Source organism: Podarcis melisellensis (assembly GCF_964234715.1).
Source record: "Podarcis melisellensis genome assembly, chromosome: 10".
Taxonomy (NCBI): domain Eukaryota; kingdom Metazoa; phylum Chordata; class Lepidosauria; order Squamata; family Lacertidae; genus Podarcis; species Podarcis melisellensis.
Genome location: NC_138542.1, coordinates 51,170,527 through 51,192,069, shown reverse-complemented (window position 1 = coordinate 51,192,069; position 21,543 = coordinate 51,170,527). Strand labels below are relative to the sequence as shown.

At 41.4% G+C, this 21,543-nt stretch overlaps 2 protein-coding genes across 5 annotated transcripts; one reads left to right on the top strand and one right to left on the bottom strand.

The window, feature by feature from the left end:
* The first annotated feature begins 2,835 nt into the window (after positions 1-2,835).
* On the top strand, positions 2,836-15,907 carry TMEM263 (transmembrane protein 263). Of its 4 annotated transcripts, none has more exons than XM_081928477.1 (5): positions 2,836-3,043; positions 5,785-5,833; positions 7,828-7,907; positions 11,216-11,285; positions 13,862-15,907. In XM_081928477.1, exons 4-5 carry the CDS (start codon positions 11,222-11,224, stop codon positions 14,146-14,148), a joined length of 351 nt encoding a protein of 116 aa, XP_081784603.1. In that variant the 5' UTR covers positions 2,836-3,043; positions 5,785-5,833; positions 7,828-7,907; positions 11,216-11,221; the 3' UTR covers positions 14,149-15,907. The 4 variants fall into 4 exon arrangements, with proteins under 4 accessions (XP_081784603.1, XP_081784605.1, XP_081784606.1 ...); XM_081928479.1 differs by having other exon boundaries at positions 7,813-7,907; XM_081928480.1 differs by lacking the exon at positions 2,836-3,043 and adding an exon at positions 3,131-3,616 and having other exon boundaries at positions 7,813-7,907.
* Positions 15,908-16,997: 1,090 nt separating this feature from the next.
* MTERF2 (mitochondrial transcription termination factor 2) lies at positions 16,998-19,966 on the bottom strand. Its single transcript, XM_081928390.1, has 2 exons — positions 19,693-19,966; positions 16,998-18,542 (listed from the first exon to the last, which is right to left on the bottom strand). The coding sequence occupies exon 2, from the start codon at positions 18,505-18,507 to the stop codon at positions 17,341-17,343; it is 1,167 nt and encodes a 388-aa protein (XP_081784516.1). The 5' UTR covers positions 18,508-18,542; positions 19,693-19,966; the 3' UTR covers positions 16,998-17,340.
* Positions 19,967-21,543: the final 1,577 nt, after the last annotated feature.

Below are 21,543 nucleotides of genomic sequence, written 5' to 3'. Positions count from 1 at the left end.
GCTAGCATCTAAACTTCTTGCACTGAGAGCAGCAACATGCCGAGAACCCATCTAAAATTTGGCACTGAAAAATCTGTTAGCCAAGATTTGGCTTTTAGTTAACTGATGAGGAATCCATTAAATGCACATATGAATAAAACTCTATGATGATGCGTCCAGAATCCTCTTTCCCACAGGGGCCAACCAGAAGCCTCCATGAAGTCCACAAGCAGGCCATGAATGAGGGCAAGGCCTCCATTGTTTACCTTCCCCCCACTGTACGCTTCACCTGCTATTGCCTAAGAGAGATTTACTGCCTTTCACTCAGAGTAATGTATGCTGTTTTGCTGCATTTTTTTACTTTTACTTTCCCCCCCTGCTCAGTTGTTGTTGTTTTTTAAGTAATCTGCCAATCTTTAGGGCTGTTTAAAGTTTTGTGCTTAGAAACACTCGTGATGAAGCAGTATAAAAGTGCCTTAAATAATATAAACAAACACTAAAGGAGCAAAGTTCCATTTGTCTAATGGGACTTCCCCTCCTCCCCATCCCCAAGCATTCCTAAAATCAGCACTAGATGGTCCTCCAGCCTTCTGGGGCAGATTTTGAGGGTACACAGGAGGCTGTAGGGAGTGAGGGGAGTTCAAACAGAAGTGCGGGGTGCAATATTTTTTTCTGCTGCATCAAGTTTTTTTTAGGCAAAAGTGACTAGCAGCAATTTGGAAAGAAACAAATGGATTATGATAAAAACAAAGCACTGAGTCAAAGAAGAAATAATGAAATAAAAAATGGAGCAGCATAAAAAGTTATGAATATTAAGAGACAGGGTCTAAAGTGTTCAGTTACTCAGACCAAAGGCCCAAAGGAAAAATATGTTTAATTATGCATCAAAATGCAAAACAAGGGGCCATCTGAGCTTCTCAGGTAAAGGACTAAAATCTGGGTGTCACAACAAAAATATATCTGTCCCGCACTTTCACTTTAATGGAGTGTTGTTGTTGTTGTTGGCATCCACCTGTCTCACTTCCAGGGGTGAAGTCTAACCGCTGTGTGTATGGGAGGTCCTGGGCTGCCCAGACAACAAGGAAAGCAGAGCAATATGTTTGGCACCAGCTTGGCTGCAGGAGTTGCCAGAAGGTGTACAAGGCACTATCAAGCCATCTTAGGAACTCCCTCCAGATTTATGTAGTTTACTCCTTAGCCTTTTCTTCTCCCAAAGATATCCCACAAGACAGCAGGGGTTTAGGATCACAGTTTTCATTCTCCTAGATGGGCTACCTTCTCAGGTTGACAAGCCTCATCTGCCCCTCACTTTCTGCTACACCACATGCAGAAACCACCTTCTTGACAATATTTGTCCACTCAATCTACCAGAGCCTGTCTTCGCATGCAGGGGAAATCCCTAACTCACTGAGGGTTTGAGACCCATTGACCATGGGCATAGCCAGCATTTTTGTTGGGGGGCAGGACTGACAGATTGGTCAGTTAGTTAAGTATTTCTATTGTTTTACTTGGTCTAGGGTGGCAGCTGCCCCCCTGCCCCCACGGCTATGCCAATGCCATCGGCTAACCTCACCTGGTTTAGCTGGCCAGTAAAAGATGTTCCCAAGGTGTGGCAGCTGTTACATGCTGACAACTTCTAGGAACCCCCAGGTGGACAAACTACCCCAGAAGGAGCATGATACCAGAGATACTAACACCCCACACACCTACTCTGACTAGCAGTGGCTTTTCGGAATCACAGGCAGAGAACAGGCTTTCCCATTACCTGCCTTCTGATCCCTTTAACAGGAGAGGTCAGGAATTGAACTCAGGACCTTGTGTATGCAAAGTATGCCGCTGAGCTATGGTCCCCTGCAACCATGTAACTGGACAACCTTCAAACATAGCTTTCCCGTTACCTAGCTCATATATGTTATTCTGATATCTGAGGACACATTATCAATTGACATGTCTCTGGCTTTCTAGAGAGGCTTGTGAATGAAAATTATAGTTTAAAGATTATGGATTTTTTTCTCCAAGGCCAGCAACATTTTCCTTTTGTGGTATCTGAATATGGCAAAGTGTACACCTGTCTACGCTGCTGTGTACATGATGCAAAATATTCAATTGCCATTTCATCAGTCCCTGAAATGAGTAATTGCTCAAGCATCCTGGGAGAAAGAAATCAGAGGCTGCTGAGCACAAACAAGGCACCACAATAATTAGCCATTAGAAGCCTGGGACAGGCTGCCAACTCCGCTTCCGTTATTGGGACTTTGTGCACATATTGTTGTGGATTTTGGCATGGCCGCTGGAATTCCTGCGCTCATGACTCAGATAGGTTGTACCTGCACAGAAGCCATTGGGTCGAGCCAACCTTTCGGGATCTGATCTCTGACTATGCCTAGGGCATAGTATCCTTATTTCCAAACCCAGCTGACAACTGCTGGCAAGAACTCCATGCATGTGAGCGGGTAACAGCAATGCCACCTCTTTCTCTTGTTTTGCTTTTTTCAGTGGCAGGTGTTGCTTTCCCTGTGGTAGCCCCTTCTGGCAGAAAAGCCTTTGCCTCTCTTGCAAAGGCACAGGGTCGCTATCTTGAGGAAAGAAATGTAATAATTAGCGAGGCAAATGCTGACTTTTGGACACATAAACCCGTCCTTAGTGACGGGAAAATTGGGAGATGGGGGAAAGGTGTGTGTGTGAACATAAAACGTATACGGTATATCTATATCCCTTTCATCCCTCCTCATATTTGCTTCCTCAGCATCAGCGGTCGCCGAGGAGGCGCCGGTGGAGGAGCGAAGCGCCCGTGTGGACGGGCCTGGGCCTAGGCTGAAGCGCCTGCGCGCCCCTCCGAGCGGCGGGGGGCGCTGGGGGCCGGCCCGGGGCGGGTTCTCCGGGCGGAGACAGGGCGAGGTGCGTAGGTCGCCACGTCGGCAGGCGCCGAAGGAGCAGCTTCCACAGCAACGCGAGGGGAGCCCGAGTTCGCTCCGCGGTGGGGGAAGAAGCTGCTGCTGCCGCCGCCGGAGAGGAGAGGGGCGAGCGGAAGATCCAGGCGGAGCCGCGAGCTGGCAGGACGGAGGTGAGCCCGAGACGCGGCCTAGTCAGCCGCGGAAAGAGGGAGGCGAGGAGGGCTGGGCAAAAGCATCTCCCCCCTCTCCATGGGGGAAAAGAGGGGCGCGACCCCCCTCCACCTCGCCCTACCCTTAAGGGGTCTCCTGTCGCCCTCCGCCCGTGGACTCTGGGGGAGGGGGGACAAGGCAGGAGGGAAATGGGGGGCACTGAATGACACCCCCAAGGGTGGCTTTGGGAGGGGAGCTCGTAACTGAATGGCAGGGTGTAGACAAATGGCCAGAGGGAACCAGTTTTGAATAAGGACGCCCACAGACGCCGCCTCTTTTCCTCTGCTCCCAAAACTACAGCTTTTCGGGTTACGCGAGGAAAACGGGGGGGGGGGGCTCGGAGGAGCAGTCTGGAAAATAAAAGAATGTCCGTTTCGTTCCAAAATAAACAAATGCAGTTGAGTTTTTGCCTTGGAACGGCTGCTCTTCTTTGCTGCTCTGCATAAACGGTTTACAGGGCAGCCCCCCCACCCTCCAAAACCGTGTTTTCTCCGAATTAAGTCCCGCTGTGTTCAATGGAGCTGACTCCCCAGGTAAGCGTGCACGGAATAGCAGCAGCCTTAAAAGCTGACCTCCTAAAATGGCCAGATGTAGGTCGTCGTGGAGCAGGAGAACTTGTGATGCGTTTTGTGTGAGAGGGGAATCTGTGCAAGTATCAGAAGCTCCCAAGCTTGTCTTTGCATATAGACGTTTGCCATATATGAGGTCCACCAGCCTTCCCTAGAGAGCCTGTTTGTGCAGTTCTGTTTACAGCTTGAATGGAGCGCGGGGAGGGGGAGGGGGATTTGAGGAAAGACATTAATTCACAGTAGAATTTGCTTCTGAGTGCAGATGGCATGAGAATCTGTAAATGGAGGAGGGGGTGGTGGTGGTTGAGGCAGGGGGGGAGAAGGCGGGGGTTTCTTGCCAGTGCTGTTCTGGCAGGAGACTTTGCGCACCTTCTCTATTAGAAAGGAGCACCGTGTTCAACGTGGAAGAGCCCTTTAGAGGGCGGGCAGCAGCACGTCAACAGCTGCATGGTTCCAGGTTACATCTCTCTCTCTCTCTCCTGCCACGTCACTGCTGTGATATAGATCTGTGATTTTTTCCTTGTGTCTTCAGGGTTCCCATTTAAAGCTTTCTGCAGCAGAAAGTAGTAATGCTCCCAATCTGCCATTTACAGGCCTGTTCTCAGCTTGTTTTTCTGCTTCTTTCTCTCCCAAGACTCCTTTGACTTGATGTACCTAATGCTATTCCTGAAAGTTTCTGCTTCATAAACCTTTAGTGCTAGATGCCTGGCCAGGCTTATTAAACTGTCTGACCATTCATGCAAGGCTCAGTTTGTGTGAGTCCCAGACCTAGAGAAGATTGATAGGGGACACGATCTTCAAATATCTGAAGGGCTGTCCCATAGACTGGAAAACAAAGATTTGACCTGCCTTCAGGGACAGCGTAGCACAAGCTCTAATTGGCTTAAGTTACTGGAAGGTAGATTTTGGTGGAACACTAAAGGAAACTTAATGATGTTAAGAGTGGTTTCACAATGAAACAAATTACTCAGAAACATGATGGGACTCCCTTTCTTTGAAACTATTCAAGCCCTCTAGACAGCCATTTGCTGAGGATTCGCTGATGGTGGATTTCCTGCTTGAAGCAGGTATTTGGACTAGATAGCCTACAATACCACATCTTACTCTATGATTATCTCACCATCTGGATAATGCCCTAGGATCATAGAATTGTAGAGTCGGATTGCACCCTCAGCCCCTGCAATGCAAGAATCTCAACACACAATCCCTCATCCAATTTGAAACCATACTGGACCCTGCTTGGTTTGCAAGTGTGCTAGCAGTTATATGTCTGCACCACTAGGAGATGCTTACTTCAGCTTTTGCTGTTCTAAACCCAGAATAGACAAGCTTTATTCTCTATATCCAGCCGGGATATAGAGCGGCTCGAAGTACATTCTGTTGCTCAACACCCCACACAGTGCTTTATTATAAAGTCTGAGTAACTATTAGCCAAAACGTTTCTTTGGGGGGAAGTGAGTGGAACTATGGAAATTTTTAATAATACATGTAATTTGTTTGGGTAGAATTCAGTGGAGAATTGAGGTGGTGGTGATTTGGCCAGCAGATTCTCCAGTTAGCAATAATTGCTAAACCACATTCTTCTAGACTGTTGCTATTTTCAGGTGCGATTCAGTCAGGTTGCACAATTATAGTTGATTTGACTTTCTTGCCTAACAATCCCACTTATTCGACTTTTTGTGACAAGGGAAGTGATGGGAAAACCACAATTCCCCCCCTCCCATTTGCTTTTCTTCCATTCCTTCTTTTCTGGGACACTAAAGTACATCATACACTTCAATGGTTATACAACCTCCCTTTTCTCTTGATTTTCCAGGCATGTGGGGAGGCTGAGTACTACTAACTGAACTCATAGTTAAGCAGCTTGATAGATGCCCACAGAGATAGAGTGTAGGGACTTGTTTATTAAAGCAGTACATTTTAAATTATGGCTAAATGGAAAACTTGCTCTGGGGCATCCTGATTCGCCTTTCTTAGCAGTTCAAAGCTTTGCATTAATTATAGTTCTTTAAAAACCACATAAATTACTTGCATTTCTTCAGGCCATTGTGTGTTGCAGCTGAGATTTAATTGACATTCTGAGAAGTCTATTGTACAGTATATAAATGTTAATAAGCATGTTACTTTCCTAGGTTTTCATATAGGAAACCACAGTAGGACTTTTGAATACAGAAACAGTTGGTAAGTCTTGGTTTTTATATATATATATTTTATATATATTTAGATTACTTACTTTAATTGTAGGTGTACCGTAAGTAGACACTGAGAAACCTAAATGGGGGCAGAGGGCATCAAGAGAGTACAGTCATACCTTGGGTTGAATATGCTTCATGTTGAGCGCGTTCGAGTTGCGCTCCGCAGCAACCTGGAAGTAACGGAGCGCATTACTTCCGGGTTTCGCCGCATGCGCAGACGCTCAAAATGACATCACATGCATGCGCAGAAGTGGCAAAAAGCAACGCATGTGTGCGCAGACGTGCCATCGCTAGTTACGTTTGCTTCTGGATGCGAAGGGAGCTCCGGAACAGATCCCGTTCACATCCCGAGGTACCACTGTATTTGCCTATGACAGATGCCACCTAACTTTGCAGGAAAGCATTGGAGACAGGGTGATTCTGACCTCGCTTCTGCATTTGCCACCACCAGCCCCCAAAACATGGCCTGCTGCAAGGTTGCAAATGTGCACTTCTCTCAGCTATTGGATAATATCCCATCAGTATAGGAAACTGCAAAGGCAGAAGACTAAAGCTGTGTGGGAAGTCCAGGGAATGCAAAGGCAGGGAATGTTCATAAAGGTGCAAGTCCATTCCAAACTTTGACATAGAATTAATGTTATGCATTTTCGTGTAGAATGTGGTCTTGTATTCAGCTGAATATTTGCGGGGAGGCAGTTTGCAGTGTAGTGATAATACATCAGTCCTGAATTCTTAATTTATTTCAGAATACTAATTAACCCGGTCAAAATAGTTTGTTATGCATGTTGTTGTGTTCCCCTTACCTGTAAATATGAAGAAAAGTACCCTACTGCAAACATTTAAGGTACTGAAAAATCTCTCATAAAACAATAATCTGGCCAGTTTGCTCACTTGTTTTACATGGTTGTTGTTTAAACCATATACTGTGAATGGGGAAAGGAACTGAGGGTAGCTTGCCTCAGGTTGCATCTGGTGTAGGGATGAGGCTCTCCAGATGTTGCTGGACTACGACTCTCAACTCCCATCATTGGCTACACTGGCAGGGCTCACAGGAGAGTGGATTCTAACATCTGGACGGCTGCAGATTCCCCATCCCAGACCTCTTGTCATGGCAGAGGCAAGATTTGAACCAGGAACTCTCTGGCTCACAGCTTGGACTCTTAGCCTATACACTATACAAACTGAGGACCTATTTACGCATTTTTACTATACCAGTATTGGGGAAATTGTTTTCAGTAAAATAACTGAGAGACAGATTTTGTATGGGATACCACTTCATGTCAGAAATGCCATTAAATCTGCTTTTATACTATCACACATGATGGATGGACACACATCTGTTTATGGTGAAAGTCCCAGTAGATGGCAGAGTTCCCTGAAAAAATGGGCTTATGCACATTTGTTGCATATGGTGATGTGTAGATAGGCAACATGCAGCTTTCCACACCAGAAGGGCCATGAAGGACACATGTGCAGCAGCTCCAAAATGCTTATTTTTTAAGCTTTTGGTACAACCTTCCACCTTGTGCCTATACACTGATAGAAACTTGGATGATTGCAGGAGCCTTGACTCTTTTAGTATATGGTTCATTTGGCACCCCCAGAATAAGTATGAATCTACAAAATTTGTGGGTGTATGTGTTTTCACAATTTAGCATCTGTCATTTCAGTTGAAATCTGAAATTGCACACTAACAACAAGGGCACACATATTTATGTGTATCATCCATTAAAATGCTTGTCTTCCTCCTTTGGGTGGTTCTCAAAGATGTGGATACCTGTTTGTTAAACATAGACGATTTAAAGATTAGCCAGTGAAGTGTTGCCTCACTTGAAAAAGCACTTCAGAATGTCTTGGACATTTTTTTTTATAAGGACACACCAACCTTTCTTTTACTTCTGGAAATTTCTTATATTGTTAATCTTACTGGATACGTGCTGTTTTTGTATCTGTTGATTTGACCAGTGTTTATAATTGTAGACTGCTGTTTAATAATAAGGGGAAACAAGGAGAGAACTTGTGCTGGTCATCTTGAAGCTGCACAGCAAGGCGTTAAATAGGTATGTACATTATATGTGGTGTAAAATATTTATATTTAATACTACTTGTTTAATTCTAGTGCTGCATAATTGCTTCTTAAACAAGCGTAGTGTACTTTACACTTATCTACGTGTGAGCTGCTTAATTTTGGTAATTTAATTATTTTTGTCCTGCATTTCTTCTAAAAGTCTAAAACGGAATGTTCAGTTCTGCTTAAATGATAAAAAATTGTCATTGACTTTGTGAAGTGAATTACATATACAATGAGAATAATAAGCCCTGTTATTCAGCACTGAATATGTACACTTCTAAAATGTGTGCTACTTCCAAAATAGCAACTTTCAAAGAAGCTTTTTAATATTACAGTGGTACCTCGTGTTACATACGCTTCAGGTTACATACCCTTCAGGTTACAGACTCCGCTAACCCAGAAATAGTACGTCGGGTTAAGAACTTTGCTTCAGGATGAGAACAGAAATCGTGCTTTGGCGGTGCGGTGACAGCGGGAGGCCCCATTAGCTAAAGTGGTGCTTCAGGTTATGAACAGTTTCAGGTTAAGAATAGACCTCCAGAACGAATTAAGTACTTAACCCGAGGTAGCACTATACTGTATTCTAAAGACAGGAAATAGAGATTAATGCTATATCCAATTAAAACTGTAGGAGATATGTGGCTGGAATCTGGCCAATACAGTAGTGTTAATACAACATCTCTTGGCAAAACTGTATCTGATCTCATTGACCCTAATTAAGGACTGGGAAATTAATAAGGCAATATGTCCTGCATGGCATTATTGAACTAACTCTGTTAGATGGTATTACTCGGCTGCCTTCCTTTTAAATGCTTCCGACTGGTAACCTTGTATGGTTTGAGGGGGAGGCGTCTGACACATTTATTTTAAACTTATTTAATTGGAATTAAGACCTACTGACTTCCGCAGAACTTGTCTTAGCAGATATATTTAGCATCATGGTATAGTTCTGATCTCTCTCACACATTTAACTGTATGTTTCACATTAAAATAACAAGTAGCCATTTAAAAACTAGATAACTTAAAATGTGTCCCTTTTAATTAATTAAAGTCAACAAAATTTATATACCACTTACCGGTAATTGTAAATAAAACCTCTAATAATATTTATTTGTTAAAATTGTCAATAAAAATCAAAGTTAAAAAAATCAAAATATGACTAAAACCCTCAGTTAAAAATATACATTATAAGTTAAAATTACAGATTAAAATACATGTCTGGGTAGGCTCACCTAACAAAAAGGTTTTTAGCAGGTTATGAAAGGAATAGAGCACCTGCCTAATGTCAGTGGGAAGGAAATTTCAGATTGTGGGAGTTGCCATGCCAAAATATTTTCTCCTTACAAGTGCAGAATGTATATTATTCCACAGATCAGAGTGGTTGAATGGGCTTGTATGGGGTAAGGTCATCCTTTGAGTAAACTGCTACTAAGCTGTTAACACCTTGAACTTGGTCCAGTAACAAATCTGCATCTGGCACAGACATCTGAGCAGGAATGTTATATATTCACAGGATCTCATTTCATCAGCAGTTGATAAATATTTGCACTTGAGGATGAGCTTGTCCTGGTGATTTTAATATTAATAGCCCATCAAAGTCCAAAAGTCAGTTCATTCATTAGTTCAGCATTTTTTAAAGGGTTGCAATGTAATCTACTACAATGGCATGCCATTGTTTTGTTTTTGCATTTTCTAATTGTTCAATATCCATGCAACCTCAACTCTTCACTGTTTATTGAAAAACTATATAAATGGTTGGAATTAAGAACTGTGAGGTTCTGCTAGCGTCCAGGAGTCCATAACTTTTGCTGGGCTTGGTAACATTCATTGTATTTGGTTGCCAGCAAGACTGTCTCCTGTGTCCCTTTTGTACCCACTGCCTTCTGAGTGGACTTTACAGGGGAAGAGTAGCAGGAGCTTTGTGTATAGGAAACCCTTTCCCTTAAACCCATGACCCTGAAGATATGTTCAAGCACAGGGCAGCCTATTACCTATTTGGAAAACATGCACTTTGCCTCCAGTGGCTACCAATGTGCTTTGTTCTGGGGTGTTTTTTGTTTTGTTTCGAAAGCTTGCCATTGCTAGGGTGGAGTTTACCAGACGTTTTCAATTCTTGACTGTTCAAATCAAATTTATTGTTGCCCTGATAACCATATTTGAGGATCCCTGCCAATGTGGCTACCCACTGGATTTTCTTGCTGAAGAGAAACCTGTTCTCAGCATAATTCTTACATCATTTTTGTTAAGTTGTAAGGAAACATTATTTATTTATTTAAAAGCATTTCTAAACCATTTAAAGGTTTAAATCTCCAAGTGAACAAAAATACACAAAAGCCCCCAGTAAAATAGTATCATAAATGCAAAACTCTAGTGAGGGCCCAATATTATTGGTCAGGGAAAGACTAAGCAAAAAAGTTTTATCATTACAAGATGCCTGAAGCAACTGATAGAAGATGTTTCATGTATGGTAGAACCTTTCTCCATGAACTAAAAAAATCAGCTTGCTGAACAGGAGATCTTGAATAGGGTGCCAATATCTGGGTTTGAGATAGACTTGTCTGAATGAATACAGTGGTACCTCGGGTTAAGATATTAATTCGTTCTGGAGGTTTGTTCTTAACCTGAAACTGTTCTTAACCTGAAGCACCACTTTAGCTAATGGGGCCTCCCGCTGCTGCTGTGCCGCTGCCGTGCGATTTCTGTTCTCATCCTGAAGCAAAGTTCTTAACCCGAGGTACTATTTCTGGGTTAGTGGGGTCTGTAACCTGAAGCATCTGTAACCTGAGGTACCACTGTATTGCCTAAATCTGTAGTAAGGAAGGCTGACTCTTCAATTTGTGAAGTATAATTTGTGCAGTAAAGTACTGTTGTTAGAAAGTGAGACAAAGTTGCCTGTTCCTCAAGTATGGAGCTATTCTTGCAGTTTTGTGCTCTTTGAATGGCTGCCCGTGGTAGCTTTTTTTATACTGATTCAGTATATCATGTATTATTCTTTATTCCATTCAGTGATGTTTTTGTTTGCTTTTTTAAACCAATGCAAGCTGGATTGGCAGGTTTGTGCTTAACTTAGCACAATGTGAAAACTGCCATTGCTGGCTCTTGGAACATCGGATTGTAGCACTCTCATAATGTCATTATATTGGATTGGCATGGCAGTTGGTACAACCCAACTGGCTGTTGTAGCAAGTATTAGGATTAGGCTGTAAATGATCTTTCCTATTTTAAAGGGAGATGAGTGAAAGATTGAGTTGTGCCTATATTGCAAATGAGAACTCGGTTGTTGTTTTTCTCCCACAGGCAATAATGAACCAAACAGACAGAAATGAACAAGATGTTCCTGCATATCTTAATGAAGAGCCACCAGAAGGTAAATTTCAATAACAAGTTTACCATGGTTCTGTCAGCTTTAAGGTTTCGGCTACAAACCTGTTTGTCCCTGTGTTCCTGGGTGTAAGTGCCATTGAATCCAGTGAGACTTACTTCTGAGTAAACTTGTAAAAAGAAAGAAGAAATATTTGTACGTTACAGTGCTTGAAGGATTTCATGAAGCCTAATTTAGAAAATGATTGCTCTTAGTGCTGAGGAGCCGAGCGATGCAATGTGGGGGCTGAAATGTAGTCCATCTATTCATTATTAATCAGTTATTTACTAAATTGTGAATAAGTTTACCTCTTATGAACTTACAGTGCTACCTCGGGTTAAGTACTTAATTCGTTCCGGAGGTCCGTACTTAACCTGATACTGTTCTTAACCTGAAGACCACTTTAGCTAATGGGGCCTCCTGCTGCTGCCGGGCCACCGGAGCACAATTTCTGTTCTCATCCTGAAGCAAAGTTCTTAACCCGAGGTACTATTTCTGGGTTAGCAGATTCTGTAATCTGAAGCGTATGTAACCTGAAGTGTATGTAACCCGAGGTACCACTGTATTTCAATTTCAAGACTATAGCTGACTCTGCATAGAAAATCACAATTATTTTTTTTATTAGTTTAAAATTGTGCTTGTCCATGCCTCCACAATGTGCTTCACAGCTGAGGAGGCATTGGGTTTTTAACAACCAGGTCCAACTCTTAGCATCTTATCTTCCCCGGCATATGCTTTTTGGTAAATTCTGCAAACCTTTGTTTCCCAAAACACTGCTGATTCCTCCCTGCTATGTATGGATGGTGTTGTTTTGGCTGCATAAGGATCCACATTCAGAGAATGAGTTGCTGTTAGCGTATAGGACAGCACAGAAGCTGTACATGCTTATATGCCAATAAATCCTGTTTTATTTCTTGCATACCTTGGCCTATTGGTTTCGCTTAAGTTCCTGAATTTCTATTTTAGGCTGCGTATGTCTTGCTATTACCAGCTTATTGGTTTAAATGAAATTTAGGAACTTATTTCTTGCATAGTTTGTCTTATCCAATAGGCATGAGTTTCACAGTGGTCAATTCCATTTTATTTCATGGACTTGTGTGCTTCATAGCATGTGGTTCAGAAATTCAGATAACTTACGACACTTTTCACATAGAGAGCTAATCTTATAAAAACTGAAATTCACAGGCTTCTGAAATGAGTGACCATCTCGCTGATCTGTCAACCACTGTTAGGCTTTCTCCTGTCTCCTCTGCAGTACTTAGATATACAATCAGGTTTAAGTGGTTGTTAATACTGGACTGTGCAGTTTTTGAACATACTTTGACTTTAGTCACTCTCAGTAGTAACAGTTGAGTAATGCCTATCATCATCATCATCATATAACAAGGGTGTGAAAAGAAGTATCTCTCATTTCTTAGTGATTATTTTAGAGCTTACTGTCATTGTGTTGGCATGATGGCAGCTGTGTTCTCTGTACTACACGGACAAGCAGCTATCAGCATGGGAGCTGACAGTAGAAGTGAGACTTGTGGGTGCTCAGGAGAGCCAGTAATCTACAAAATGTTATGTCTGGAAGCACCCTATTATTCAATTGCTCTGAACCTGTTTAAGTCTGGTAAAACAAGAAAAAAATGGTGTTAATTCAGAGCTATTCAGAAGCAAGTCCCATTGAGTTCAGTGGAATTTACTCCCAAGTAAGTGTGTACAGGATTCTAGCCTATTCTTTTCTAACATGGCATGCAGAGTTTGGTGCTTAGGGGGTGTATCCAACATTAACCATACACAGAGTAGATCTTTTAAGGTCAAATGTGGCCCTCTAGCTGTTTTTGGGACTACAATTCCCATCATCCCTGACCACTGGTCCTGTTAGCTAGGGGTGATGGGAGTTGTAGTCACAAAACAGCTAGAGGGCCATGTTTGGCCATCTCTGTTTTATATGCACTACTTCCCAGTGGGGAACTGGCATGCACATCTAGAAGCCTGGAAATGACATTGAGGCATTAAAAATAAGGAAACATCCTGGCTCCTGATTATCTGAGGGAATGTTCCTTCCTTACCATATTTTGAAAGGCAGATCAAAACCTTTCTTTTCCAAAGAGAATTATGAAAATGGTTAAACCCTAGTTCTTCCCAAAGCATACACAGTATGCAAGCAAATCATAACCAAAGGTTGCAGGATTCCTTAGAGAGGAAATAAAGGACGAGGCCATTTGTAAAAGTAGGTTTGGGTTAGACAGAATCTTCCATGTGCTCCTGAAAGGTTCTGAGACTCTGGAAATTTGTGTTATTTCCCCCCCCCTCAAAATAAGCACTGCTCCAGTTTATTTACAAGACTGAACTAAAGAGACAACAGCTTGATAAAGGGAAAAGTGGTGTAAGTTTAACAATTACGCAAAATATTTTAATATCTTTTTTGAAAATGTTATCCTTTAAAAAACACCTTACAATGGCTTCTTCTAACAGCCATCCCATAGAATGCTTATAGTCCATGTGGTATATGTCATGTTAGAAGGATCTGCAATTGTTTGCCTTAAAAACATTAAAATATGATTTGAACATTTTACTATCTCTCTCCTTCTCAGATTCATTAAAAGATCATCCACAGCAGCAGCCCGGCATGCTTTCTCGTGTGACTGGTGGCCTCTTCAGCATAACAAAGGGAGCTGTTGGTGCCACAATTGGTGGTGTAGCATGGATAGGAGGGAAAAGCCTAGAAATGACCAAAACAGCAGTAACAGCCGTGCCTTCCATGGGAGTAGGATTGGTAAAAGGAAGTGTTTCTGCTGTGACAGGAGGTGTTACAGCTGTAGGATCTGCTATCACAAGCAAAGTGCCTTTAACAGGGAAGAAGAAGGATAAGTCTGACTAAAAGAGAGAGAAACCGAGGCCAAGGAAGTTGCTTCTGTGGTTGTGGAATCTGCAGAAATGGACTGCTACAAAGCCACAGGTCTTAAGACTCCTATAAAGAGCTGTGTGAATGACTTTCACCTGAAAGGGACAAGAGCCGTGTGATACCCCAGTGTCTGGAATTTCATTTAAAACGATAGATTTCTTCAAGCACTCATCTGTGAAATGTTACACTTGATGAACATGGAATCAAGTACATGGATCTGAAAGGGTAGCTCACATATGAATATTAATTCACTGTAGATCTTTTTTGCAGTCTTGGAACTAAAAATGTGAAAATAAAAATGGAGGGAATGACCTAGCAAAAGGTGAAGCACTTTGAAGTCCTGTTGGTCCCAATGGGAGGGGCTAAAGCCTGTGCTTACCTGCCCCTTTAGTATCAGTTGAACATTAAAGTGCTTTAAATATTGGCTAGATCATGTCCTCAGTTGGTAACTTCTACAGTACCATAAATATATTGATGTTCTAGCTGCAAGCCTATGGTGTCTGTATTTTTTTTTTTATAAAGAATCATTGAACTGCTTAAAGGGTCTTCATATATCTTTGCTTTTTGAACCTATTTTTATACACTCTATAAACTCTGAATGGTGACTGCATTCACTCTGTGTGTGCATGTGTGTGCGTGCGCCTCTATATATATATATGTAGTTGTGTGGTATACCAATCTAATCATTCATGCCTTACGGTGAAAAACAATCTATTTTTTCTTAGTGACTGGAAGGATTTTGTAATTTCCCTCATTTCAATGCAGTCTGTGAAAGAAGCTTTACTTTTTTAACACTGTTGATACTGACTGAAGAGATGACTGCTAAATCTCAGGTGTAACTTGCTGGTTTCCAAACCCCCACCTCAAAATGAAAACTCCTTTGTGCTGTTAGTTTGTTTAAACTGAAGTGTATGTCCAAGTTTACAGTCCATACATTACTGGATAACTTCTAGCTTAGAATAAAAACACTTTTTGTGGCTCCTAGTCCAACAATACAAATGATTCAAAAACCCGCTTCTTGAACACTGCCATGAATTCAACAACAGCTGCTGCTATGCATCATTTGTTTCAGTGTTGCAGATGGAAATGAGTAGAGTCTGCAGCAGCCGTGGTTGATGGGTTAGACCGTTAGACAATACCATTTTCACTATGAAAACATAGACCTTCCTAGAATTTGCACCTCAGTAGGTAGTTTTTGCTGAAAATTGGGGGGTGGGGGTGGGAGACGACGACAAATTAGCACCGAAGACTGGCAATGATAAAATCCAAGTGATTAAAAATAACTAGCTGACTTGCATAGAAATTAATTTAACACATACATTTTCAAGGTTTCCTGAGCAACATGTAGATTTATCATTTGCTCTCTTGCCCCTAATTCATAATCCATTAACTCCAAAGTAGCCCTCAAATTAGTGGACTGTAATGCGGGTTAATGGGGTTCATGCCTCGCAAATTTCATTTGGAAACTCTTCAGCATGTTCTTGTTGACTTTGTAGTGTTTTTGGTAGTATAAAGATGGCTGAAGTACACATGAATATTCCGTATGCTGCATTTCCTAAAATGTATGTGTTAAAATCAAGAAAAAGCTAAGCACCTGAGCTTCACTGATTCTAATTCTAAACAGTGGATTAATGTTTTCCATTTTTGTTTTGTTTTGCTGACAGCCAAAAGCCATTGTTTGTCAAAAAATCACTTATTCTAGTTTCTAGAATTTTGTGCATTAAACCGTCATATAAATGAGCCAGCTGTTGCCATCTGTATTTCAGCTGCCAAGGGAAAGGACAGTAGCTTAAGTGGTAGAACACATGCTCTGCCTGCAGGTTTAACCCTGATTTCTCTCACTAAAAAAATTAATTATGTAGCAAGGCTGGGAAACATCTGTACTTAAGACCATGGGGGGAGCTGTTGCCAGTCAGATAAGACAATGCTGAAACAATGGTAAGGCAGCTTCATAATATTTTACTTAAAATATTTCTATACATCAAACTTTTGTAAAGGGTGAGAGAGCAGAATTCTTCAAACCCAGAATGTGATATATCAAACCATCCCAACATAAGGATTTTATCACCGCTACTCTCTGAATAAGTGTTTTTCAGGGAGCTGAATTAAGACAGCAATAGACTGTAAGAAGGCCATGGCTATATGAGAGCTTAAAAGGAGCTCTTCATTTGGGATACCTTGACTAGCATGATTGCAGATATTGAAAAAATTCAGTTTACTGCTCCATGCTGTTCAACCACACTCTTAACAAAGATTCCTAAAAGCATCTATTAAAGCAGAAACATCCAAATCCTTTTTGTTAAGGATCTTTGTAAAAAAAAATTCTGAGTTTGACTTTTAATTGGTTTGTATGTGGATATTATTTTTAGAATGAGTAGCCAGACTGAAACAAAGAGATAGAATATAGAAATATTTAGGCTTAAAATGCTGTAGAAATTAATTGCCGTTCAAGGTGGCAACCCTTCACTGAGGGTCTTAAAACTGTAAATGAGATATTGTGATCACAGTGTTGTCTGGTTACATATGCTTAGTCCTACTGAGGATAAAAGAAATGTAACGTGCAGATTTACCGTATGTGACTGATTTTAAAAGCATCCTCACTGATCCAAGCTTACTTAGTTCTCTCTGGTACTGAGTGCCTGCTTATTTTGTGTGCTTAATTATAAAAGCTTTCAAAAAAGTGAAAACCCAGGCTGGTTGTTAGATAGGAAGAGGAGTGTGTAGAATCCAAAAGACTCCCAGCACTCTTAAGGAGTGTGGCAATCCTAATGATAGGATGTTAAAATTATGCAACTGTGGCACTACAGGGCTATTTCCTTAAGGCATTGTTTCGAAAGCTTTTATTTGTCAGCTTACTGAAAACTGATACAGAATGACCTGGTGGGTTTATCTTTCTTTTGGTTAGTATATTGCACTCAGTATCAGCAACACTGTTAACAGCGCCATCATTCAAGTTAAGATGGTGTCCAATTTGGTGGAGAAACTTGAAATCCCATTACTCATTGAGTTCCATGTTTAAAAAATTTCATTTAAACTGAAAGAAGTAGGGTGTGAATAAAAATCCATTTTGAGGATCAATCACATTCAGTGTTCTCCAAGTATAAAAAGTCACCCAACCCTCTTTCATCTCAAACTCCCATGTGACATTCTTTAAATACATTCCAGAAATTAATCTTCAATGTTTAAAGGAGCAACTGGATTAAATATTGGCCTCTCCTTTTTTTCTTGTATCTTTCCGTAAGTAACTTCAAAATCCTTTTTTGTCCCAGTCAGGTATTCTAGAGTTCTGCCTTTTAGACTGTATCCTATGGCATCTAATTTTTTTATCCTATATTGCACTATTTCTGCTGACAGTTCTAACACTGCAGGTGTTTGTTTAATTTGGTCCACAGAAATTCCCACCTTCAATAGCCCCTCCAGTCTTTCTTCCAGCACTGGAACTGAGTAGTAGAGAAGGGCAGGGCATTTTATTATTAGCTCTTTTAATTCTTGATCACTGCATTTGAAGATGTTCTTGGAGAACAGCAGGCTGTTCTGCATGCTATTAGGGTTAAGCTGAAAAACAAAGCCCTTCAGCTTGGAAAGCAGACTCAAAACTTCAAAGTCAGTGAATTTGTTCTTCTGAAAAAACCCCAAATTTTCTTCAACAGCAGCCGAAGAATTTAACAAAATAAATGGGTTTTGACTCAGTAATTTCATCATCCAGTTCTTCATATTCTCCTGTGAACCTCCTAGCCTTATATAGTTACTTTGTAGGGTTTCTATCATATGCTTGTTCTTTGCAACAGGATTATAAAAAATATTTGATGCGCTTGTTAGGAACCGGCTGATAACCGCATTTTTCAGTCCCAGATCTTTGAAGAACCTAACGTTGGCTTTCTGGTTTTCATAGTTTTTAACTGTAAAAAAGGAGTCTGGGAACCGTTTTATTAATTCAACTAGTTGTTTTTCGTTTTGGCAGACTGATAACCACAATTCCCTCTGATAATGGATATCTGTAGGGCTACAAAGAATTGCCTCAGGACAGCGTTCAAAAATATATGCCACAGAACTCTTGTCAGCTCCCATTTCTTGCAAAATCTTAGCTGTTTCCTTGACATGTGTCACCTCTTTTGAGAGCACCCATGGCTTTAGCCTACGGATCTTTTTGATATCCACAGATAACTCATAGAGGCTTTGTACAGTGGCCTTGTTCTCTCCAGCAGCGACATCAGATGTATATCGAAAATGCAGTAAAAAGTTTCTGTTGTGTCTTTGATTCCATAAGGCTGAAAGAGCTGGCAACAGCAGGCGAGGCTGAGATCGCATAAATAGATTTGGAGCAATGTGGGTCATTTCAGTTTGTGATTTAGCACTATGTCTGAGAAGGCCTGAAAGAATGAAAGCATTTGAGATAGTATTAATACTGTGCCTGTTCAACTTTTCTTTTTTTTTGGGGGGGGGGGGGGAGAACAAGAAAACAATATTTTCCCCACTTAGGGAATTTCTGCTCCTGTTTAACAACAATCTTTCCAGGCTGTAATTATGCTCCACTCTGTGGCAGCTGCATTCAAATATTCATATTTAAATAGTGTGTATGCTTGGCACCTTCTGTCTCAGCCAGATATAAATGATAAACGACTGGTAATCTGTAGCAGAATTTATGTTAGTAGGTCAACAGAAACTTGCAATGCAAGAGGCTGGGTGCCTGTTGCTACACCTCCTGAGACCTAATAGGGGGTAAAATAAAACCACACACTTTAACTGCCGGAGGAATTGATCAAGAGGACCAAGGAATGGATGGGAAAGCAAAATTACCTGCTACATCTGTATTGTTAAGGTAAGTGCACCAGTCACCTTCACGTTAAAGCACCAAAATCAGGACAACCAAATAAGTTACCCTGGGTTGAATTTGGGGTGGCATGTATAAATATATTTAGGACACATTCCAGTTGTGACTGCTATGGGAGGAATGCTAGAATCGGGTTGTAAAGTCTGCTTCTTATTTTATTATTTTAAGGCTGGCATAAGCAGGACCGGATTTAGGTTTAATGAGGCCCTAAGCTACTGAAGGTAATGGGGCCCTTTATATGTCCAGTTGCCCATTGTCAACAACAAATTGTCGCTGTTTTTTGTGTTGAATATATGCTATATGGTAATTTATGGACCTAACAGGTATCTAAAGCCATTTGCACATAACAGAATACATATTTTATTAAATAATTGTTGAACTGAAATGCAATTAAGAAGAAGCATATTAACAGTGAAATAATTATTAAGCTCTAACTTAAAATGATTGGGAGCCCATTACTTACATCACAGGAGCCTACACAACACAAAACACTGTTGCTGTATGTAGGCTTTATTTGTTTTTTTGTCTTATATTTTGGAAATGTACATCCTGTGTTTTTTCCATGGGGGGGGGCAAGAGAGTGGGGCCCTAAGCTATAGCTTGTTTAGATGATACGTAAATCCGGCACTGCACTGGTGGCCAGGTGTGTGCCAAACACCGGACTGTCCCTTCCAGCGAGAGATACTTACAAAATCGGAGCTCAACCCACACACCGCCCTTGCTGGATGACCGTCTGTTTCCCTTCCGTAAAGCTGCTGCGGCCGGGCTTTGCTGCTGCCTCCGCCATTCCCTCCAGACCAGGCCTCGGCGATCCCTTGGGCGCTTGACCTTGCACTGCCCCGTCCCGGATCCCCGTCCTCAGTGCAGACCCCGTGCGCGCGGCAGCAACTCCGGGCCCGAAGCGCGACGGGAGATGCGGAAGCGCAGCAAAGGGGCGTCTGCGTTCCCACCAATGGAGAGGCGGCAAGTAACAGCCACCCGGGCACGCTTCTTGGCCATACCATTCATTGTGCGAGGCAGAGGGAGGGGTGTAATGCTGGCGGACCGAACCATTTCCACTTTTGCAACTCGGGTTGCTGGCTGTGACAAGCCAGAGGAGTGATTTGAAACGGATTTGTTGATGTTGTGATTTTTTTAAAAAGGAAAAATAAGCACAGCACGAACACACTGTTCCCTGCAACCACCCCTTTGCATAATAACAGCAAAGGACAGAAACACTTATTTGCAAAAGGGTGGGAGAAACTGAGATACTTATTCGCAACATACATTTTTAAAGCACATTTCTACCACTTTTAACACTCATGGCTTTCCCCCCAAAGAGTCCTGGGAACTGTAGTGCACGTAATGCACAGCACCCTCAAAAAGCTATCGTTCCCAGGAGTCTTCTGGGAGAGCTGTTTAAGTGAGCATTGACACGGGCTGACATTTATTCAGCAGCAAGTTTTGAAATTTGAAATGGTCCAAACTGGACAATTGCTTCACTTGGACCCGTTAATTGATTAACCTCCCTTCATCTGATTGTCAATCTTGACAGGCACCAGCACAAACGGAATACATTCCTATAGAATACATTCCTTCCTGAAGCCATGAAGCGTGCAGTTTAGTACGCAAACTAAACATAAAAGTAAATGTTAATGTAATTGCCTAATTTTTAAGAAGTAGGAGAGGTTCTTTTTACGTAATTTTAGGCTAGATCAGTAACGCAGTAGTCAAAATACTACAGGTATAGATTCTAATTATTATAAAAGCAACTTGCAGGAAACTGCATCACGTGGAAAACTTAAAAAGAAACAAAACTTTTCAGGTGTGGAAACATGTCATTAAAAGCACACTCAGGCAACACTAAAACCACCTTGCACTTAACGTCATAACAAGCACCATATGATTAGCAAATTACAGGGTTTGTTATACTCCTAGCTTTCAAAGACATTAGATGCTTTGGATTTCTTTCTTGCTTCATGGTACACAATGTTCTGCCAAGCCTTAGTACAGTACTTAGTGCAAAGAGAACTAGTGTGGTCAGGGCCAGATTTAGATTTGATGAGGCCCTAAGCTACTGAAGGTAATGGGGCCCTTTATATGTCCAGCTGTCCTTTGTCAAAACAATTTGTCACTGTTTTTTTGTGTTGAATATATGCTATATGGTAATTTATGGACATAACAGGTATCTTAAGCCATTTGCACATAACAAAATATGTATTTTATCAAAGTAATTGTTGAACTGAAATGCAATTAAGGATATTAATAGTGAAATACAATTAATAAGGATATTAATAGTGACATAATTATTAAGCTCTAACTGTATGTAGGTTTTATTTTATTTGTTTTTTATCTTCTACAGTATTTTGGAAATGTACACCCAGGTGTTTTTTTCCCTTTACATTTTTTTGGGGCCCCCAAAAGAGTGGGCACCTAAACTATAGCTTGTTTAGCTTATATACATAAATCTGGCACTGAGTGTGGTACAACTATGCTTCTTCAGGAACACACTGGTGAGTATTCAGCCTTCATTTTGGAATCCCTGGCCTATATTAAAGAAG

Bases quoted from the DNA above. Each gene is read 5' to 3' on its own strand.
- MTERF2 (XM_081928390.1), bottom strand. From the start codon at position 18,507: ATGACCCACATTGCTCCAAATCTATTTATGCGATCTCAGCCTCGCCTG.
- TMEM263 (XM_081928477.1), top strand. From the start codon at position 11,222: ATGAACCAAACAGACAGAAATGAACAAGATGTTCCTGCATATCTTAAT. The intron at 11,286-13,861 runs GTAAATTTCAAT...TCTCCTTCTCAG, and splicing joins TAATGAAGAGCCACCAGAAG to ATTCATTAAAAGATCATCCA.